Raw genomic sequence first — 21,419 nt, forward strand, 5'->3', positions numbered from 1 at the left:
GGCTTGAGAGGAAAAAATGAATACAGAAGTCAGAATACTGGAGGGAGTAAGCTAAAGAGCCAGGAGTCAGAGGAAGAAACGTGGCTGAGGTTTTTAGAGAAGTTGCAGACGTTGGTGATGAGTCCCGGTGTGTGATCTTGGCAAAGAGTGACAGAGGAGGCTGTAGAACAAATTCAGTGGAGCAGCAGATTCGAGGAACTGGAAGCGGGGTTTTGGAGGCACACCCACCCAGACAGTGACATCGCTAAGAATTAAGGACGGCAGAGCCGGAGAGAGAACGGTGGGCCGGCAGGCAGGTCACTGTAACAGGAGAGATGTGATGGGGGCCTGGCTCAGCTGTGAGCGGGATACATGAAGTCGTAATAAGATATTGGATAAGTGCGGTCCTAACAATTTAAGCACTGAATATTAGTCTGGCCAAAATTGGGAGTCAGGAAGGTGAAGGGGAGGGGAGGAAGCATAGATTGGGGTGGGAGGGTGACAGGGGTGAGAAGAAGGGTGCTAAAAGTAAATCATCTTTTGTAATGGAGAGTCAACATATAATATCTAAAAGTGAACAAACAAGAAATAGAAATACAAACCAGGCATTTAGAGACATTCAGGTAAAAACCAAAGATATCAGTTAAAAGACTGAAACTGATTGCCTCTGGGTGGAGATGGGGCGTTTGGAGATGGAGGTGAGACAGGATATGCTGATTTTAAGTAACAAGGCTTAAAGAACTACTTGATTCTTTATTCTGCACTATAACTGATCAAATATAAAAACTTGAAAAAAAAAAGAAAACTGACTTGTTCAAAAGTAAATAATGATGTAACCTCTAGTTAGGTGTTATTATCCACCGTCCCAGATGAATCGGATTCATAAGAGCAGTCTAAAATACTCACAAACTCTTGTTTTTTCCCTCAGGAAGGATGCCATCTCGTTAACCGATGCTTTCGACTTCACAGATCAGTGTTTAAACTCGGCACTTGGCTGTTACGACGGAAATGTCTATGAACGTCTGTTCCATTGGGTTCAGAAGGCACCGGCCAATACTCAGGTAGTTGAGTAGAACACGTTATGAATTATGTAAGAGAGCAGAGAACAAGCAGGGACCACACCTCCCCTTGTTTTCCCATTTTAATTGATTCCCACTAGGTTAGAAATCACTCGGCATAGCATGTCTGCTTAAAATATTTTGAGAATACATAAAAGAAACCAGGAGGGGCGGTGGCCTGGCAGGAACTCTGAGTCTGGACTGCAATCAGCAAAGTGCACTGCTCAGAACTTGATAAAGGGAATTAGGAGGAAGACCCAAGCTTTAAATCATGGCTTGACACACCCAAGGACCTAGAGCACTGTAATGGCAAACTGCCTTTTAAGTAACAAAAATAAGATAAATCATACCTTATCTTATTTTTAGCCTCTTAACTCTGTTTTATGTTGATAAAAGTGGGTATTCACAGGCAATAGGAAGCTTGGGTGGACTGGGGTGAGAGTCTCTCTCAGACCGGACTGCCTGCTAGAGACGCCCGCCTCCTTCCTCTTCCCTGTAAGGATCACAATCCCAGGGACACAGACAGAGGCTGCTGCACTGCCATCAGTAGCCCAGGGAAGCCATACAAATGACAATTACAAGGGTTATAGAGCAAAGATCCCCGGGCGTCCTAGGAGAGAATACCGGAACGCTGAGTCATTAACAGAAGGGGAGGACTCATAAAATCCTGACACTCCAGGGCCAGGGTCCCAGACTCGGCGGAGCCTCACTGAGAAGGGTTATGAATGTCAATGAGTGCAGTAGCTGCAGTTGAGAAATAAACCAGGTATTCAGAATTTGAGGGGCCAATATTCTAGGAACACAACAGTTCTATCATGCAAACATGCCGCTCCGATGGTGAAACTTACTCTTTTACCTCTTAGGTCAAATTTCAGAAAAGGTGCCTCAACACCTCATGAAATTGGCAACTCTCGGGCTTTCATTCCCACCTACCACAGTGTTAGACTTGCTCTTAACGTTTTGCATTCCATCACACCTCAGAGCTTAATTTAACGGGATCATCTGAAGTTATAACACAACCAGTTCCGCCCCAGATGGGTGGCATACAGAAGGCCAATCCATCTTGGTCATTCTGACTCTAGGAAGGCATCCTTTTAACTACAAGGAAATAGAAACCACTTACTAAAGAAGGCATGATACATTTACTGCTTGGTACAGTTAAGCCAACACTAGTCGCTTTACTTTTTCTAATGCTTAGGTCTCTTTACTTTCTAGTATTTAAATCCTGGCATAAACTAAATCCTGGCATGAAACTACAGCAGTCCTCCCACTCCAGAATAGCTGCTGTGGTCTGAAGATAATCGCATGCCCTTTGGTGCTCCAGAGAGAAGCCCACCTTGCCGTGACCCCCGTCAGGAAATGCAGGCATAACCTAGCTCAAACCTGTCTTACTAGCAACACAAGGGAACGTGCCAGTTCTTCTGACTCCTCACGTTCACTAAAGCTCACAGGGGACTTTCTTGTTCTTCTACTGTTTCCAATGCTTATTTTAAAAGAATTTAATCTGGACACTACATGAGGGCTGGCTTATTTAAATGAGGGGCATGACTGACCCACAGCATCAACAGATTTGGTAAAATGTTGATGCGCTTCATCCCATTCACTTTTCCCTTTTCTTTCTCGCCTGCCACTTCACTGTGAACAAGGGTGGAGTCTTCGGCTTCCTAACTCCAGGATCCATCACGGAGAGTAGACATTTTGCATTTATGGAGTAAACGTGGTTTTCTGGCCTACACAGTAGGATGAAGGAACCTGGTACACACAGTGCGGCAGACCTTGCCATCCCAGCTTCCATCACCTTGCTAAAAAGGTGACAGGCACAGCAACGTGGCTCTTTCATGAAAGCAGTTTAAGAACTGAGATTATAAATGACCTTGGAGAACCTCTTCCAGTTATTTAAAACGATACTCGGTTGACTGCTATATAGCCACATGATCTTACATTTCTGGCTCCTCCAGAGACCAGCAAAATGGCACCGTTAATGTGTATTTTTTAAATCTGCTGTAGATAATTTTGAAACTGCAGTAAAAGGCATTTTTCATTTCCACTAGTTGAGAAAGGTACACTACACGTATTTCAAATAAATTAAAACAGCTACGTTAAAGCATGCCTTGTTGACACAAACGTGCAAGTGGGGATCTATTTCACTAGTATTTTCCACCAAAAGGGAAGGTACTGTGCTGAGTTAAATGTCTCAGAATCCTAAGCCAGTCTCTCTTCCGTCTGGGAAGGTAAGTGATGAGCTTCCTCCCGAGACTGAGTGATGCCCTCTCCCATGGTTTAGTTGATCCATGGCGTCTGGTTTTTTTGGCTTTTTTCCTGTCTGAATGCTATTTCAAGCCAGGTTTTCCAAAGTGAACAGCAAAAAGCTGTTACCCCTCCCCACATGAACTCATATCTAAGTGATTTCTTACAGATGCAAGCGGTGGAGGAAACACTGGGGATGATTTCAAAACAAGATTCCCGTTTCCCCCAAATTATTCTATTGTAAAAGTTTGTCCAAGTAGTTGCTACATGCACTAGTAAACACAGTTACTGATTCATTCACTCATTCAACATATTTATTGAGCAAATACTATGTGCCAGAAGCTATTCTAGGTTCTAAGGATACAGTGGAGAGCAAGAGTTATAGACACTGTCTTCAAGAAGTTTTAGCCTAGACAGGCAATAAATATTACAAAAGATAAGAATAGGGCTATGAAGGAAAGAATCAAGATATTATATTAGAAAGCAATGGGGAGCCCTGAATCGAGTGGCTCAGTGGGCTGGGTGTCATCCCACAAACCAAAAGCTCGCTTGTTTGATTTCCGTTTGGAGCACATGCCTGGGTTATGGGTTCGGTCCCCAGTCGGGACACAGGCCAAGAGGCAACCAATGATGTTCCTCACATAGAAGTTCCTCTCCCTCTCTTTCTCCCACTCCCAATCTTTCTAAAAAACAAATAAATAACATCTTTAAAAAAAAAGAAAGAAAGAAAATAGGCCATGACCTGGTAGCTCAGTTGGTTGGAGCATTGTCTTGATACCCCAAAGGTTGCCTGTTTGGTCCCCCGTCGTGGCACGTGCAAGAATCAACCAATGAATGCATGAATGGGTGGAACAACAGATCAATGTTTCTCTCACTTAAATAATAACAACAATAATAATAAAAAGAAAATAGGGAAAACCTATTCTGACACAGAATCTTACTTACGTGATTCCACCTTCTCATTCCTTGGTTTATGGTTAATGTTCAATTTCAAAGAGCTTCAGAGAGTTGAGCTCTTTATTTGTATTAAATTCCAAAAGCAAATGATAACTGTGTTTTTTAATTGGCCACCTGCATCCGCAATTTAAAATCTGCTTAAGAAAACAAAGGATGCCCTTTGGAAAAAATGTTTCTCCATATGTTCACATAAAATGAATTTTTTAAATAATTTTTTAAATTAAGGATCTTATGTAATATTAATTTTCAAACTCAAAACAATTTGAAAATAAGTTATTAATTCTGGCACAAATATTCTGTCTTAATAATGCACTTCTTTCTACAAACAGGGGAACCCTGCCTATGAGAAATATCTAAGACCACTACTACAAAGCTGGAGATCCAAGCTATGAAATAAATCACAGCATTCAAGAAGCACCACTATGTGATAATGGCAGCATGGCATACGTATTATTAAAATTTTAAAGCACAGATATGTGCACTTTTTAGAGTCACTGTCTTCTAGACAGAGTCTGAAGTGAATGAAATATCTGTGATTTACTTCAAAACAATCCATGGGAGGAAAAGGGGTGAGTGAATAGTTGTTGATGTCAGTCAATGGGTACACGGGTGTTTAAACTATCCTCTCCTCTAAATATGTTTGAAATTTCCCGCAATAAAACACAGCAGCACTATCCAATTGTAGCATATAGTTTGTTAAATGCCAGGGACTCAGTTACTATTTGTGTCTATTGCACACACTTACCCGAGGGTTTAAAAGGACACGCACATGCTCACACACGACCCGTCTCCAGAAGTGCCTATACTTGGTGTAATCCACATAAAATGTACAGCCCTAAGACTGCAACTAAGTATCATCTTTTAAAAAATCAACTCTTCCACAGAAAATTAAAATGCATAAAAGAAATAATTGTCCCAAATTACCCAAATACACTCAAGCTACATTTTTGATGTCATTTTCAGTTGCCTCAGCATATAAAACACTCAAAATTAAATGCCACCAGACAAATTAAATCGCAAAATATCTTAGCTGGCTACTTTTCCTAATTCACTCATATAAATTATCATTTAGTTGTTAATAATTAATAAATCTGGGAAAATTTACCAAAAGCAAACTTATCTCCAATAAACTGGACAAGGAAGAGACCTTGTAAGTTTTAACTTTTAAAACCTTGGAAGGGCAAATATTATTCTCATTTCCATACCGGTTTTCAAACCAAATAATTTTATCCCACGTTCACCTCAGCTAACTTAACAACACATAAGAGGCTCGGTTGCTTTTTTTTTAGGTAACCACTAATCAGTTTAAAGTAGGAGGCAATTTTCTAAAAATATAACCTCATACTAGTACATTTACTGAAACTACAGCATCCCGCCAATAACATTAAGGAATTTTAGTTTGAAAAAGGGGTAATCATAGGTTTCTGAATGGTAGTCATTTGTCAAATCTTAAAATAAATTTTCTAGAGACTGACAAAAATGGGCAAAGGTGTTTTCATCCTCCTATCAGAGGCAGAACCACAGAGGAAAAAGGAGTGACCTGCCTTAGGGCACTCGGCCTTGGAACTTCCCTCCCACCGAAGGAGGAAGACTTCCTTTTAGAAGGTGATCTAGCAAGCTAGGAAGTCTCACTATAGTTAACATAACCCTCCCTGCCAGCAGCTTCCAAGAAATAGGATCAAATGAGCTACACAAAATAAGATTACTGTGAAGTAAATAAATGAACACCTATCTCCAACTATTCCAGACCCTTCACTCACTGCAGTTGACGTCTTCTCCTCCGAAATAACTTTAATAATAAAATACACTTCTGGGTCACCATAATATAAGAGAATACGGTAGCTGAAAAGTCAGTTTGTCCCCATACTCAACACAAAGCTAGGATAAGGGTCATGTTCAGAACTATGATGAATGGCGGCTTATTGAAGAAAAACCTTTAATCCTCGACATAAATCCTATTTGACAAAATTTGTCAAACTGTATGTTCACTGTTCAAATTGTACTCTTTTAGACAAAATTAGTAAGCTCATCTATTCCTGCTTTAAAAACACAGCAGAATTCTATAAATTGCACCCTAAGGTTCCACCGAGACCTCTTGAATCAAATACCAGTGTGCCTTGGTAGTGTATATTGGTACTTAGAACAATGCATACTTTAGACAAGGAATCATTCCCCCGTAAGTAACAACAGTCAATAAATACAAACCCAGTTTTTCTATTTCATCTTTTATTAGTTCCTTTTTTTTCCTGGTAGACAGTACACTTGGGAATTAATACTGCACCAGGCACAAGGAGTAAGATTGCTACCACAGGGACATTTTGTATTCAGAATCCAATATAAATATTTCTAGTCAGACATTTCCATGGCTACAGATATTTGGTTGCTTGATTTATATGCATAGTAAGAAACAGTTGTCATAACTGTAAAAAGCAGTACTTAACAAGTACTTTTAAATGATTGGAACAGTTTTCCTTTAATATTACAATACGGCTTATTGGCCTGGAAACTAGGTCACCCTCCATGATGTTTTGATTTTTGTCAAAAGCATCATGAGTACTGTTTACTCTTTCATTCCTGCCATTTTTAGCCTTCTAGTTGACTTGGGGACTATTTAATCAGAAATCATTTTAGCACTGTAACGAAAAAAAGCTCTGTTAAGGGTAGATTATATACCATAATAATTTCAGACTTCTTTTTATAAAAAAGGTATCTGGAGGCTCTGAACAGGCACATGCAATCTCAGGGCAAAGTGAACAAAAACACAGAGGATTCTGCTACAGCACAAACTTCCTTCTGGTCTTCAATGCCTGCAAATAAATACAAAAAAATTTTTTTTTAAATCCCACACTGTGATTAAAAAAAAAATCAGTCTTTTCCATCTACTGGAGACTCAGTTTCCAGGAACTTTTCCCAGGGTTAGACATCAATCATCTGTCTTCCGGGCCAACCTACAGAAAGTCCAGTTGTGCTCCACTGTGTTCTCATTGGCCCGCTCACTCATGTGATGCACTCGGGTGTTGCGGATCGTGAAGCCTTGTTTCGTGATATATTCCATCAGGTGGACCCGCAGAGACACTTCCTGGTGGTAATCACATGGTCCGAAAGTGAAGGAAACCTGGCAGTCTCTGGTGTCCATCATGTGCTTATTCCACTTGGTAAAATAGTTTGAGATGCCTTCTAGTAAGGAATGGACCTTGGTGGTGATGGTTAACTGGGTTATGATGACAGCTACCGGATTGGAGTACTTAGAAAGCTTCCGAGTACTGGATAGCTCCACAACTTCTTCAAAAGTATCCATAGGATACAAAGGCTTAGGGTCATTGAGACACTGAATCAAGGGCTCGATTTGATAAAAATCTGCTTCTTTCCGAAGCAGATCAAATTCCTTAAAATCCAGGGGTAAGGTCAACTCTGAAGTTCTTAAGAAGTTGAGGACATATCTGAAAAGAGGTCCATCTCGATCAATGAAGTAATTGCCTTGAGGGTCTCGAGCTGTGGGGAAGTCCCCCCCAAACATCGCTCCGAGCATGGAATCTGGGTATCGCGTCAACGTGGTAAGGGACGTTGTGTACAAGTGTCCGCCTACATTCAACGTGACTGGGTCACTCATCTGAAATTTTTTAAAAAAATGATTAGTCACCTGAAAGTTTTAAAATTCTAACTTTGACAAATTAAGAAAAATGATAACAAGCAAAGCAAAAGATTCCTTCAGCCTGTAAGTTTATGTAGCAATCCTTTTATGCAAAACAGCTTTACCTTCAGTGATTAACCCACCTAGATGCAGGAATGGAACGTATGCTTCCAACAGGGAAAAAAAGGGACAAATCTAATTCTTTACAGACATACTAAGAAACAAGAGCATGACTTCCGAAGCCATTTAACTTCAAGCCCAGTATCTAAGAGAAGTAGAGAACCACGCTTTGCCGTGTATAATGTGCACCTGTGTTTTCGGCCCACACTTTCAGGGGAAAAAAATCTTTCATTTTAATTTTTTAATTCAATTATTTATTTATATTTAGATACTTGTTTTTTGGTATTATACAGGAATTTTAGCATTTATTTTTTAACATATTATGGTACAAGATATTTTATGTAACAAATAACGACAAAACACAACAGGTACAAGGTATTTCAGGTACTGCCCGTGTATAATGCACACCCTTATTTTCCCCTCAAAAATGTAGGCAAAATAGTGCACATTATACAAGGCAAAAGACAGTATATTATGGAAAGACAAAGGCCAAACTAAAATAAACTAATTTAGGTGTTTCCAATTTAAAAGAGAATTTCATTTTTCTTAACTCAATTTGACATAAAATAGGCAAAAAATTGATTTGATAATGAAAAGAATCTACTTTCGATATTTCTTTTGTCTCTCCCTCATCAAAAACGGGGGGGAATCATGAAATTTATTTTGAAGATAAAAATCTGTGCGGACCTAAGCTTCGTAACTCCTTCACGGCAGGAACAGTGGCAAATACTAAGTTAAAATACACAGTTTGATCAACACAATTTCACTATACCAGCAACTTTCAATTTCAAAATCTGACAGTGTGTTCATTTTCGTAACATTAATGTTGCAATCTGGCCTTTAGTTTTGAAAAGCAAGCTTCTCTAAATAATATATACCTTCAGTTTTAGAAATCATACCTAAGAAAACATATAAATACAGACAGATGGACAAAGTACTAGGCAAGTAAAATATTTCTTACCAAAGGCAAAGAATAGTAGGAAGACACACACATATGCAAAGAAAGTAGAAGTGGGAGAAGTGGCACCTTCTCAACAGTTAACCTCCCCAACCACAAGGGAATGTCCTCTGTACTATTACGTACTAGACTCTCTTCAGACTGCTCTATGAAGGAAGGGTGTTAAGAGCAATTTTAAAGACCAAAAAATCATGATCTCTCTCAAATAAGTGATTATTATAAAGTTACTTTGAGAGTCCAAACTGAGTGTGCTTACATAAAAACGCCAAACCAAACAAAAACACCCCCCAAATACATTCTAAACTAACTAACAGGGGGTTGCACCAATAACTTTCGCTCTTACAAGATGTACAGTATTGTACCTAAGAATACATAAGGGGTAAAGACATACAAAAATAATCTGACAGCCTTCAAAATGCATCTGCGAAGGCCTCTCACCATATAGCCCCAGTCTCCATTATCCATCTGCTCCAGCGCAGCGTCTGGGGAGCCCAGGTTCCAGGGAAACTTGGGGAGAAGAAAAAGACACGACAGCACATGTAACTATGAGAACAGAGAAGGGTTTTACACCCCACAGGGTAGGCGACACACCAGAAAACTATTCATTTTTGCTCAATTAAAAACTGCTACAGCGCAACCCTGGCCAGTGTGGCTCAGTGGACTGATCGCTGACCTGCTAACCAAAAGTCACCGGTTTGATTCCCAGTCAGGGCACGTGCCCGGGTTGCAGGCCAGGTCCCCAGCTGGAGGCGCACGAGAGGCAACCCATTGACATCTCTCACACTGGTGTTTCTCTCCCTCCCTTCCCCTCTCTCTAATAATAAATAAAATCTTTATTTAAAAAAAACTGCTACAGGGCAAAGATCTGAAGAAGAAAGCATTTCTCTAGGGCAGCAATTTTCAAATGATGTGCAGCAAGAATGTTTAAAGCACGCGGTACCTGACTATTTAGTCAGGGGCACTGACCTCTTTCCCTGAGACTGTCAAAAAAACGACAATGGCCAACACGACGATAGCCATCCAGTGTGAATGAATCAAAATTATACCTATTTTTTTTGGCAGATTGGCAAAAAGTAGAATATATTTTGGGGGTTTCCACAAAAATTCAGTAATTAGTTTATGTGTGCCATTAGGTTAAAAAGCTTAAAAATTGCTGCTCCAGGGACTTCCGTGGGGCCTCTACCTGTTCCACACTAAGTACCTACCTACCAAACTCTACAGAGAAAAAGTCATCCTATGCTTAGAGGAAGGAGGAAGAGCCCAGCAGTAAACTAGTCATTCAAATCCTACCTATCTTCTCTGCAAATTCAATTTTCAGAATTTCTATAATAGAACATTATGATTAACTCTACAACCTTATCCTCGTACCTATCACGATCCTTATCAAAGAGGTTGTGTACGAGAAAGGAAGAAAAAACGCTCTTTTTCATCAGCATTTCCGCTATACAAACTAAACATCTCGGTAAAAGCATTAAAAACTATAAACCTCCAAGACACCGGTACTGCTTTGCAAGAGAAATACACCAGCATGATATTTCTTTCATAACATAAAAATATAATTAAGCTTTTAATACTAATACATGTCATTTTATACAATAATCAAAACAAATACAAAATAATTTAAATGTCAAGCCATTAGAGCACAATTTGGAGGAAAAGAGAACCTTACAAATCTGTTTGAATGTCACTCAGCGGGCACTCAGGGAGCGCCAGGCCGAAGACGCTGGTAAACACCCAGATACTAATGATGCCGGTCTGAATTTATCTACAATTCCAAATTACTTAAACAGATGCCCAGCTACTGAATAGCTTTAGTCAGTACCCGCTCACACACACCGTTCCCCAAATTAACCAGGACAGCAAATTTCCAAAGCTCTGACAAGAGACAGTAAGAAACATGGACTTACCAGTATTTACCCAGGAAAAGCATTGGCTTTTTTATGTGATCTTTAAACAGATTCACTTTTCCCACTTTTAGGGGAATCTGGCACACTATTCCCAGAACAGTCCTTGGCTACAGAAGATCACAAAGGCTCTTTCTCAAAAGGTCACTCAGGCATGTAGAGAACATTTGCATAGCACAGCATGGGCTGAAATCAGACCCTGAAGCATCTATTTCTTCACCTAGAAAATTCTTCAAAGCAAACAAGCTAGAATGTGCACCGGACAACACGCAGTCGGTTTTTATTCTCCATACTCAGCAGCTGGGTATAGATACAGATAGAGGGTGAGAAGTGAACCAATGTCAAATTCAGGGCTGTTGTGACAAGCTTTCATTCCTCACAAAAGTATCTGAGGTAAAGAGAACCAAAAACAGCTTTAACAATTTTTATTCAATAACTGATAAAACAGACAGATAAGTAACAATTTAAAAGGCCAGTCATTCAAAAGTTTTGGTAAGATGCTCATCTTTGGCATCTTCTTATCACCCAAAGTATTCATTCCTGACGGCCTCAAAAATAATTCCGTCAACCAACATTTACTGTAGGTCAATAGACAGTATGCACTACGTGGGTACACAGGAACAGGCAGGTACAATCCTTGCCCTCATGGACCGACCTTTCAATCTATGAAGAAAGGCAACAAGCAACGCTTGAAGTACAGAACACAATTCCAAGGTGCTGTTTCTATAGCACTTCTACACAGACAGACTAGCAGAGGCCTTCTGGAAGAAAGAGCAAGAACAGTTCCACATGGAAAAACGGAGGACTTCTGGGAAGATCTTGCTCAGTAGACCTCAGCAGGGATATCTGGACAACCCGAGAGGGATTCTAGAATGAAGAAACATTTTAGGTAAAAGAGGAGGAGGCCTTTCTCTCTCACACACACAGAACATCCCTGATACAGCAAGCAGAGCATGAATTACTGTCTCCATTTTAGAGAAGTAATGGATAAGTGACTTGCTCTAGGCCCCAGATGGAAAGTAACGGATTAAGAACTTGGGTTTGCTGACTCTTAGTTTAGATCTTTCCATAAATCCCCTCCTTCCGGTGGAAACTGAAAGAACAGAATCCAAGAAACAAGAAACTGAAAGGATTAACTTCAGACCCCCTACAGCTATCTATTAACCCTATCCACCTAGTAAGGTTTTATTTGCAAATTTAACAGTAACTCAGGCTAAGTGAGCAGTCATAATGGGTTTGTAAAAATTCCAGAAGCAAAAATAGCAAGAACCTACTCACTAGTGTGACTGAAGGCTCCTGTCCTGTTTATAAGGGAGGAACTCCAATACCTGAATATCCAAACGGTTGAACGAAGAATGGGGGACCAAAGAAAGACGAGGGAAAAAACCAGACATCATTAACGTTACAGCTGTTACGCAAGGTCTGTCCACTAGTAATCCTTTTTTGTTTCTTTTTCACTGTTAAATCAAAACAAGATAACTTCTTGAGCGATCATAAAAAGAACATTAGATGATGCTCCTGAATCTGTTCCACAGAAAAAGCCAAGGTTCTGTTCCGGTACAAAGATGTAATGAAACCTCAAGCTTAATAATTCAGGAAAGCAATTATGGTATCTATATAAAGCCATGTTTCTTAAAAAGCAACCAAAACCCCCTTATGCTTGTGTACAAGATACATCAAAATAAAACGAAGTTACTACTATTCACTAAACTACCCCCCCCAAATCAAATTGTTCACTAAAAAGCTCTAAGGGAAAAAATAATATTGATTAGTTTAAATTTTATCTCTACTGCTTACTTCTATTAAATATCCTCTATGGAAATGCTTAGATACAGCAAGAAACAAACCAAAAAAAGCAGGAACATTCTGGTCTCCCAATAGCTGGGTAATCAGCCTCTGAATTGATAACTATTAGAAACATCTCGGAGACGGTGCAGATGAATGAAACAGAACAGAATCCAAAAGAACTTCGGAATAGCTTCAATCTCTTCTAAATATTTTCCAGAGCTGCTAACAATTAGCAAGTGATTTATTTGCTTTTCATCTTTTCTCCCTTCTGGCACAGTCTCCAGTGGAGGGCTTAATGAGAAGTTAAATGACCAGAAGACAGGCAGTGAAGGAGATCTTGAAATGGGCATCAAATGGGCTTGTTTAACTGATAAAGACAAAGAAAAACCTAATATTTCAGAAAATTTGCCAGGAATGGAGATTATGAAGGTAACAATGAAAAAACCAAGCATAATTATAAAGTTCAAGAAAAGGCTCCAGACCTTGTAAAATCAGTTCACCTGGAAAAAAATATGACCTTTGGCCCAAATAAAATTCTTGTGGCAACAACTGGGTGATGAATCCAAAAATATAACTACTGAAAACCACTGTTTTCACCCCCCACTTAAAAGCTTCAAAGGTTAATATAAATTCTGGTAACAGATAATTAAGTTAAGAAAAAATGCTAAAGAATTTATAAAAGCCTTAAGAAAACTTCCTAAGAATTTTCTAAAGTAGCAAATCTGGAAAATGCATAATTAAACAAGTTAACACCTTCAAGAAAAACCTAAAAACCCGTGAAAGCCATTTTCCTCACTACTGCAGAATGGCAATTACAGGCTTCACGGTTATGATGAGCCAATTGAACACAAATATTCTGGGTTTATTATTTCAGGTACCGACTAAGAATTCTCTGGGGCAAAAGTTCCACTCCTATATAACAACCTGTACATTATAATACACACGCCTCCAAACTTGAATAAATAATAAAAACCTATAGCTACTGCCTTTCCAAAGTTTCCAGGTAGCTCTTTTAAAATGACTTTCTAGGGCTCACTTCAGAATGGAGCAATGTAGAGATTAGCACAGCCCTGCTCCAGGATGACATACAGGTTCCTGAAGGATTCCGTGTTATAAAAAGGAAGGAAGAAGGAAGGAAGGAAGGAAGGAAGGAAGGGAGGGAGGGAGGGAGGGAGGGAGGGAGGGAGGGAGGGAAGGAGGGAAGGAGGGAAGGAGGGAAGGAAGGAAGGAAGGAAGGAAGGAAGGAAGGAAGGAAGGAAGGAAGGAAGGAAGGAGGGAGGGAAGAAAGAGAGAGAAAGAAAGAGAGAAAGGAAGGAAGGAAGGCAATAAAATGCCTTTCTACTCTAACCTTTGTGCCTGGCATTCCAAAAAGGAGATTCAGTAAACTTCATCTATACCTACCGTCAAATTACCTTTGTATTGAATTTCTCTGTTCTTGAAATGTGGGAGTTTGAAAGTGAAATACTTTTTATAGTAACTAGTTCAGCGACATCTAAAGGACTGTTTGGGGCTAACGTTCACATACAGACTGGCACAAGTAGCCAGGCACACAGGAGAATGTGAGTGTGATCTTAGGTTATCCTTAACTGGACCTCTAAAGGAATGGATTGTTTTTTTTCCTAAAACTAATTCCTTTTTCTCTCTCTTCTCTCCACATGGTCTAGAAGAAAGGCTAAGTTGAAAATTGACCTTAATACTAAAGAGCTATCACAAATAGTCACAAAATTTTAAATTCCTCTTACACCCACTCAGTTTCTACAGGATAAAACAAGATAATGCCACCTTCCCAAAAGTAGTAATACCACTTCGGCCCAATACCAAGACACAAGTGACCCACAGGGTAACAGCCAGAACTAAGGTTCTGCAGTCTCATGCAGACCAGCACAGAGGAGAGCGAATGGGTGAAGATCTGTATCTCAGTCCTGCTCCAATTCTACTTATGACACCCTGATTAAATCACTCTTTATGCCCAGCTGCTTCTCTGCAGAAAAGGAGAAAATAAGCAAGATCATGAATAGAAAACCATTTGTAAACAGGCCAGTATTAAACAAATATGAAAATACGAGTAGCAGTATAAACAAAATTTCTGTGGTAAATTGAGAAACTTGAGAGTGTGAACGCAAGTAATGTAGACCACTGGCATGAAGACAGGACAAATATCAAAGAAAAGACGTCTTCATTTGCTTCCAGTCTCCCTTCCCCAGTGCTCCAGAAGGGAAAACTGCAGGTACAGGGGCGCATCCAGCTTTTAACAGAGACCGCCAGACACCGGAGCTCTTGACCACAGAAGGAACTTCTCGAAGGCATGACTCAGGATTATCTCCACGGTAGAGTTGCATCCAAAGAGACATGTGTATTCCATCTAAATAGACTCCACATATAAAAATCTAAGACCCCTTGAGGGATACATAGAAAGATCCACCCTAGGACTCCTTTATGTAGTAATGCTTTGGTTTCAATATAATTTATGAAAATTCAAATCATACAAACCTTAGGAATAGCATCTGTAACCGCCCTGACCCCTCAGTCCTTAATATCCATGGCATTACACAAAATGAAGTATTAGAGTGGATGATGGTTCTCAACCAAAGAGCAAGTTTTCTCACCCTACCACCCTGTAGGTAAAAAGATTTTCCTTTTCCTAGATACACACTTGTTCATTCGAAAACATCAGGCCTGTGCTTCCCCTAGCTCTTTCCTCTCCTGGAATCATTCACGTACTCGGGCACTGGTGACAGCAAGAAGGTGAACATGCCAACGGGAAATGGTAAGAGACACTTCGGCTACCCCAAACATTCTTAGCCAAACCAGGTCACCCAGGGTCTCTTTGCACCCAAACCTCACCTATCACTAAGTCCTAAAATTGGATCTATCAATTTGTTCTGTAACTGGTATAGTTGAACAGAAACTTGATAACTTCAGCAGAATATCCGAACAGGATCTGTTTCATTTCTCCCGTCCTACCCTCAGACACAGCCTCCACCACCGTGGGCCCAGCAGGTGCTTCAGAGGCTCCCCAGAACCGCGGCCATTTATCACTTCTGACACCAAGCATTAAAAATACCATGACACACACAAATCTGAGCATAAAAAACTCAGCTGCTGTCAGAGCGTGTCTCTGGGGCAGAAAAATCCCGAGGCAGGGCTCAGAAGCCCTACCGTAAGCCTCAAATTACCGCAAACGGTGGCTAATAAACACCCTCCTCCCCAGAAAACAATCATTTTCGAGCACACCTCGAGGTGTCCCCGGCCGGGCGGTGCCTCGCTGTTGCCCCGCAGACGAAGTCCCCCCACCTCGATCCGGCCCCGGCGTGGGACAGGAGATGCTCCGGGCCCGGGCAGGGGGCGCACACCGAAGCCCGACCCTGGGTCCGCCGACAACACACGTCCCCTCCCAGCGGGCCCCGGAACCCCCGCCCAAGCCCGGCCGCTCCGCTGCGGGAAGCCCGCCGTGGGCCCGTGCCAGCCCCGGAGCGCGCCGCCCGGGCTCCCCGCGGTCCCCTCAGCGCGGCCCCGCCACCGCCCGATTCACCTCAACCGCGATCCCCCTGCGGCTCCGCTCCGGCTTCTCCCCGTGCCGGGCCCTCCCGAGCCCCGGGGCCCCTAATCCCCCGGCCCGCCCCCACTCACAGCAAGGCGGCGGCGGCGGCGGCGGCCGGGCCGGGAGACACCGGCAGCCGGAGAGCGTGAGCGCAAGGACAAGCGAGCCCGCGCCCGGCGGCGGCGGCGGCAGAGGGGACGACTGATCCCGCTCCCGGAGTTGCGGCTCCAGCCGCCGGGAGCGGGAGGCGCCTCCCAGCAGAGCCCCGGCGCCACGACCGCGGGCGCCCCCTACTGACGGCGCGTGCGAGGCCAGAGGGCCGTGGGCAGGAGGAACTCCGCAGCCCGGCTGCACGGTCAGTCGGGCTCGGTCAAGGCCCCGAGCCCCAGTCCCGCCCCCGAGACCCCGCCCCAAAACTCGAGGCCCCGCCTGGAACCCGCCTCTACGTCCTGCCTCCGCCTGCAATTTGGGATCAGTCCAGTCCTCCCACAGTTTTCACTGTGCGCGTCCTCAGACCTATTCTTGTTTTCTCACGAGCCTGTGTGGTGTCCGGACCACATGCTAAGCCTAAGGGGTACAGCGGCCATCAAGATGGAAGGGGTCTTAAGTAGAGGAGAAAACAGACAAGACTCAAGGAAACAAAATCATGACAAGTTTATATGTTGTGAGATGTCTGATTAAAGGAATTAGGTGGAGAATAACGGGACGGGACCTCTGCTTTAGATGCAAAGTCAAGAAAGACCTGGACACTGGGCTTGTGGCAGAGCACCTCCTGGCCTGGCCGTCGGTGGGGGAGTCGACTCTAATAAGGTCACCTATGAGGCTTGGTGGACGAGATAGGGAAGGGCAGCCAGGCCTGAAGGGCCAACATGGGCAGCCAGATGGGAAGAAGGACAGAGCTGACTTTAGCACAAAAAAATGACCAGTACAAAGGCTCTGAGGCCGAAAGGCGCTGGCCCTACTTGAGTCTGGGCACCCGTATTGTCCTCATTTCACCAGGAAGTGAGCCAGGACTGCAAGAAGGTGGGGAATTACGTAAAAGCCTTGGAACTAATTGGTCTCCAAGAAAAGACTCTCAAAATTCCATTTGCTCCTGCTAACCAGATCTCTCTCCCCTTCCTGGTGGGACCGGATATATATATATAATTTTGCCATTTTCCCTTCACCAGGATAACCGCTGGCCTTAGAAAGTTACCTGTGTTTCATGTCTGCATGGACATGAGTTGGCTGAGGTTTAACTTTTATCAGATGATCACAGTAATATGTGATACTTGGTTTTTCTCTGAAAACTCAAATTAATAGGTTAAATAAGTGACATACACTTCATCAGCATAATAGAGCGCTACATTATCCTATTTAAAAGACTAAGTGAGTTTACAGGGAAATCTGTGAGAAAATAAGCAGAGCACAAAATGGTACACACGATACAATCCTAATTTTATTTATAGCAACATAAATATACATAGACAAATATTTTAAAGAAAATACAGCAAATCATTGGCCATAGTTCTCTAGGTAGTAGGATGAGAATGTAGTGACATCGCTTCTTAATGTTCTTCTGAATTTTCTATATTTTCTAGAATCAATATTGAATTTATAATCAGAAAACTATAAAAAATCAGAGATTTATCTTTCCCCACGAGAAAGACAATATCAAAATTATCCACCACTGAGATCCCTAGTATTTGGTGCCACTGAAAAACCCAAATCTGCCCCTGGCTTACTGGTGTCCTTCAAAGAGTCATTTCCCCTCTCAGCGTTTCTATTTCCCCAACTAAAACCTGAGTGGAGCGCAGCTGGTGCGGCTCAGTAGATTGAGTGCCTGCCTTCAAACTGAAAGATTGCTGGTTCAACCCTGACCCCTCCGTCAAGGCATATGGCTGGGTTGTGGGCCAGGTCCCCAGTTGAGGGCGCTTGAGAGGCAACCACACATTGATATTTCTCTCCCTCTCTTTCTCCCTCCCTTCCCCTCTCTCTAAAAGTAAATAAATACAATCTTAAAAAATAAAATAAAATCTTGAAAAAACAACCGAGTGGAATTAACTTTGTCAGTGATTTTCTCTTTTTTTTTTTTTTTTTTTAAGATTTTTAGAGAGAGGGAAGGGAGTGAGAAAGAGAGGGAGAGAAACATCAATGTGTGGTTGCTTCTCGCGCATCCCCCACTGAGGACCCGGCCAGCAACCTGGGCATGTGCCCTAGACTGGCATTGAACTTGTGACCTTTGGTTCGCAGGCTGGCACTCAATCCACTGAGCCACACCAGCCAGGATGTCAGTGGTTTTCACAAAACTATTCTTACATGTCTCAAAGTTTTTATTGCTACTATAAACTCTATTTTCAAATTTATATTTTATAATGTATTGATTGATGGTTACTGAAATGCGGTTGGTTTTTATATAATAATGTTGTATTTTGCAGACTTGAACTGTTTTTTAGTTCTAAGTTTATAGGCTCTCTTGAATTTTCTGTGTAAATTTTCAGAGTTTTCATTTCTTTTTCCTTGTTTTACTATACTGACTAAAATCTCCAGCACAATGTCGAATTATAGTAATGATAGTGAACATTTCTATCCTGTTCTTGACTGTTTCTAACATGCCACCATTGAATATGGTGTTTGTTGTAGGTTTTTGATAGATACCCTTTATCGAGGTACTATTATCAAGGTACTTTACTGAAGGAAGCACTATTGTGCTGTTATGAATGGGTGTCGAAATGTATCAAATGTGGGGTTTTTCACCCTAACGTAATAAATTACAATCATGGATTTTATTACATTAAAACATCAATAAATTCCTGGAATAAACCTACCTTGATGATGTATTATTTTTTCAATATAGTGGTGCATGCTGTTTGCTAATATTTTACTTAGGGTTTTTGTGTCCATACTTATGAATGCAATATGTTTACTACTTTCCACTCTTATTCTCTCCGTGTCTGGTTTTACTGTCGAAGTTACATAACTCTCATAAAATAAATTAAGAAATGGTGTCTCTTCACTAGAGCAGCTTCTGTAAGACTTGGATTTTCTGTAGTTTGGATTTCCTATAGGTTTCTCCTGTAAAACATCTTGGTTTAGAGCTTGGGAGTGAAAAGCATTTACACAGACACCTCAACCCACAACATTCAGTCTGGCCTCAGGGCCCACCTCTCCACCTAAACAGCTTTTGTGGGGCCACCAGGAATCTTGTTGGTGAATCCAAAAGAACCCCCTCAGATTTCCCCCTCTCAGGCTTCCCTGGGTGATACGTTGACCACACCCTCTGATAGACATCCTCTTCGGAGCCCTATTCTGGTTTTCCTCCTTCCTCTGCAGGGCCTCCTCTCACTCCTGGAGACACTCCTCCTCCCGCTTTACCCACCCCTCACGCCCAGGCTTCTGGCCAAGGCCATTGTCTCTGCTCTGACTCCTCCTCCCTGTGGGCTGGCTCAGGCACCTTTGTGGATTCCATTATTGTCTCTAAGCCAAACGGTTCCCAAACCCATACCTTCAGCCTAGGCCTCTCTCCTTGATTCCCAGCCTACAGATGCTGCACATCCTACAGCCCCAACGATGTGCTTTTACCCTCTGGGTTAGTCCTCTACTGCCACATAAATTACCCAAAACATTAGGGCTTAAAACAGCAAACGTTTCTCATCTCACAGTTTCTGCGAGTCAAGAATTTGCAAGCGGATTGGGTAGGCAGCAGATCTTGCAGTCTAGATGCAGTCTGCAGCCCGCTGTAGGCTTGGCTGGACTGGAAGATTCGCATCTAAGCTCGCTCATGTAGTTTCTAGCAGGAACAGTAGGTCCCTTCATGTGCGCCTCTCCTGACAACATGGCAGCTGGCATTCCCCAAAGTGAGTGATTAACTGAAAACAAGAAGCCACAAGGTTTTTCTAACCTTGAGAGTGACATACCCATAGTCTCGTGGTCTCAGAGACCAGCCCCATTACAGCTTGAGGGTCACCACACAAGAGCATGAATACCAGGAGGTAAGGATCATTGGGGTTATCTTGGAGGTTTCCCACCACAACCTCATAACAACTCTGAGTGCAGACTACCCACATATCCCAGGTACAGATCAGAAAACTAAGGCAAAGACAGGTGAAGTCATTGCTCAAGGCCACAAAGCCAAGTGTCAGGGGACAGCTTTGATCGCAGCTCTGCCCAGCTCCCTGCATCTTCTCTGCCTTTACAGTCCATCCTCCGATGCCTCACCACCAGCCCCCTCCCCTTCAACATGTGCAAACCTAAACCCTCTCACCTCACCACCCCCAAACCTTCCAAGTCCCCAGCTCAGCTCAGCAAATGGTACCACCATCCTCCCATCTGTCCAGCCCAGAAACTTTGAGTCATGGCTGCTCCTCCCACCCTTGCTTCCCAGTGCCAGATACCCCAGCCTTGCCAAGTCTTCCTCCTCAGTGCAGCCTGGGCCCACCACTCCTTCTCCCTCCATCTCCACCACCATCGCTCTGGGCCAAGCCACCCATTTGTCCATCCTGGACATCTGTAGTAGCCCCTCCCTAGCCTCCCTCATTCTCTCTGCCCCCACACTGTCCATCTGCCCTCCTCTCTCCAGTATGAGTCACCTTTTAAAACACAGAGCTGGTGTGTCACCCTGCCTGCTTTAAACTCCTTCCATGGCTCCTACTGCCTTCAGGATCCAGCCCAAACTCCCTCCAGTGTGATCTGGCCCCTGCCCCCTTGTCCAGCCTCCTTCTCTGCCCTTTTTCTCTCTCTGGGGGCCCCAGTCCCTTTGGCCACATTTTGGTGTCTAGGACCCACTGCAATTTTTTTTTCATTTTCAGGGCCTGTGCTACACTATCCCTTAGCCCGGAACTCTCTTCCCCAAGCTCTCAGCGTGCCTGTCTCCCTCTCCTTCAGCACATTGTCACCTACTCAGAGAGGCCTTTCCTGACCTCCCAGCCAGGCTGATGTCCCCAGCTACAACTTCCACAGTGCCTGTCCTTCGCTGTCCTCACCTCACTGCCCCTCAGCTGAACTGTGAGATCCCTGAGAGCAGAAGCTGAGTCTGCCTGGACAACAACAGCGCCCTCGAACTTCAGTGAGCCTGACACTGAGCACACACTCAACAACGATATGACAGTTGGGTGCATTTGCTCCACTCCCTCCCTTCCCTCTTGCACTCCATACTCCAGCCATTGGACAATATTCAGTTCCGTCAGTGAAGTGCATGATCCCTCACCTCCAGGTCTTTGCACATGCTGTTCCTTCTGCAGGAATACCTTTCCCTCCC

General features: G+C 42.8%; 2 protein-coding genes across 8 annotated transcripts in view; one reads left to right on the forward strand and one right to left on the reverse strand.

The window, feature by feature from the left end:
• ACOX2 (acyl-CoA oxidase 2) overlaps positions 1–4,915 on the forward strand; it is a 31,989-nt gene extending 27,074 nt beyond the window's left edge. For 4 of the 5 annotated variants that reach the window (XM_045192250.2, XM_024556714.3, XM_071222271.1 and 1 more), the window contains 2 exons: positions 908–1,040; positions 4,571–4,915. In XM_045192250.2, coding sequence (XP_045048185.2) covers positions 908–1,040; positions 4,571–4,633 — 196 coding nt within the window. In that variant the 3' untranslated portion in view covers positions 4,634–4,915. Of the gene's footprint in view, positions 1–907; positions 1,041–4,570 lie in introns of those variants that run through there. The other variant, XM_071222272.1, reaches the window with a different exon arrangement.
• A 1,535-nt stretch (positions 4,916–6,450) lies between these two features.
• On the reverse strand, positions 6,451–16,444 carry KCTD6 (potassium channel tetramerization domain containing 6). 3 transcript variants are annotated; one of them, XM_053929656.2, is made up of 3 exons: positions 16,273–16,444; positions 9,389–9,457; positions 6,451–7,851 (listed from the first exon to the last, which is right to left on the reverse strand). In XM_053929656.2, exons 2-3 carry the CDS (start codon positions 9,413–9,415, stop codon positions 7,165–7,167), a joined length of 714 nt encoding a protein of 237 aa, XP_053785631.1. In that variant the 5' UTR covers positions 9,416–9,457; positions 16,273–16,444; the 3' UTR covers positions 6,451–7,164. The 3 variants fall into 3 exon arrangements, with proteins under 3 accessions (XP_053785631.1, XP_053785632.1, XP_024412542.1); XM_053929657.1 differs by lacking the exon at positions 16,273–16,444 and adding an exon at positions 16,175–16,193; XM_024556774.4 differs by lacking the exon at positions 16,273–16,444 and adding an exon at positions 10,858–13,789.
• Positions 16,445–21,419: the final 4,975 nt, after the last annotated feature.

This window comes from Desmodus rotundus, chromosome 8, assembly GCF_022682495.2.
Source record: "Desmodus rotundus isolate HL8 chromosome 8, HLdesRot8A.1, whole genome shotgun sequence".
NCBI classification, from domain to species: Eukaryota; Metazoa; Chordata; class Mammalia; order Chiroptera; family Phyllostomidae; genus Desmodus; species Desmodus rotundus.

What these genes read in the sequence shown, in the direction of transcription:
- KCTD6 (XM_053929656.2), bottom strand. Translation starts at nt 9,415, where the DNA reads ATGGATAATGGAGACTGGGGCTATATG. An exon ending in ATGGAGACTGGGGCTATATG is followed by an intron (nt 7,852 to 9,388) that starts GTGAGAGGCCTT and finishes AAAAAATTTCAG; the next exon opens with ATGAGTGACCCAGTCACGTT.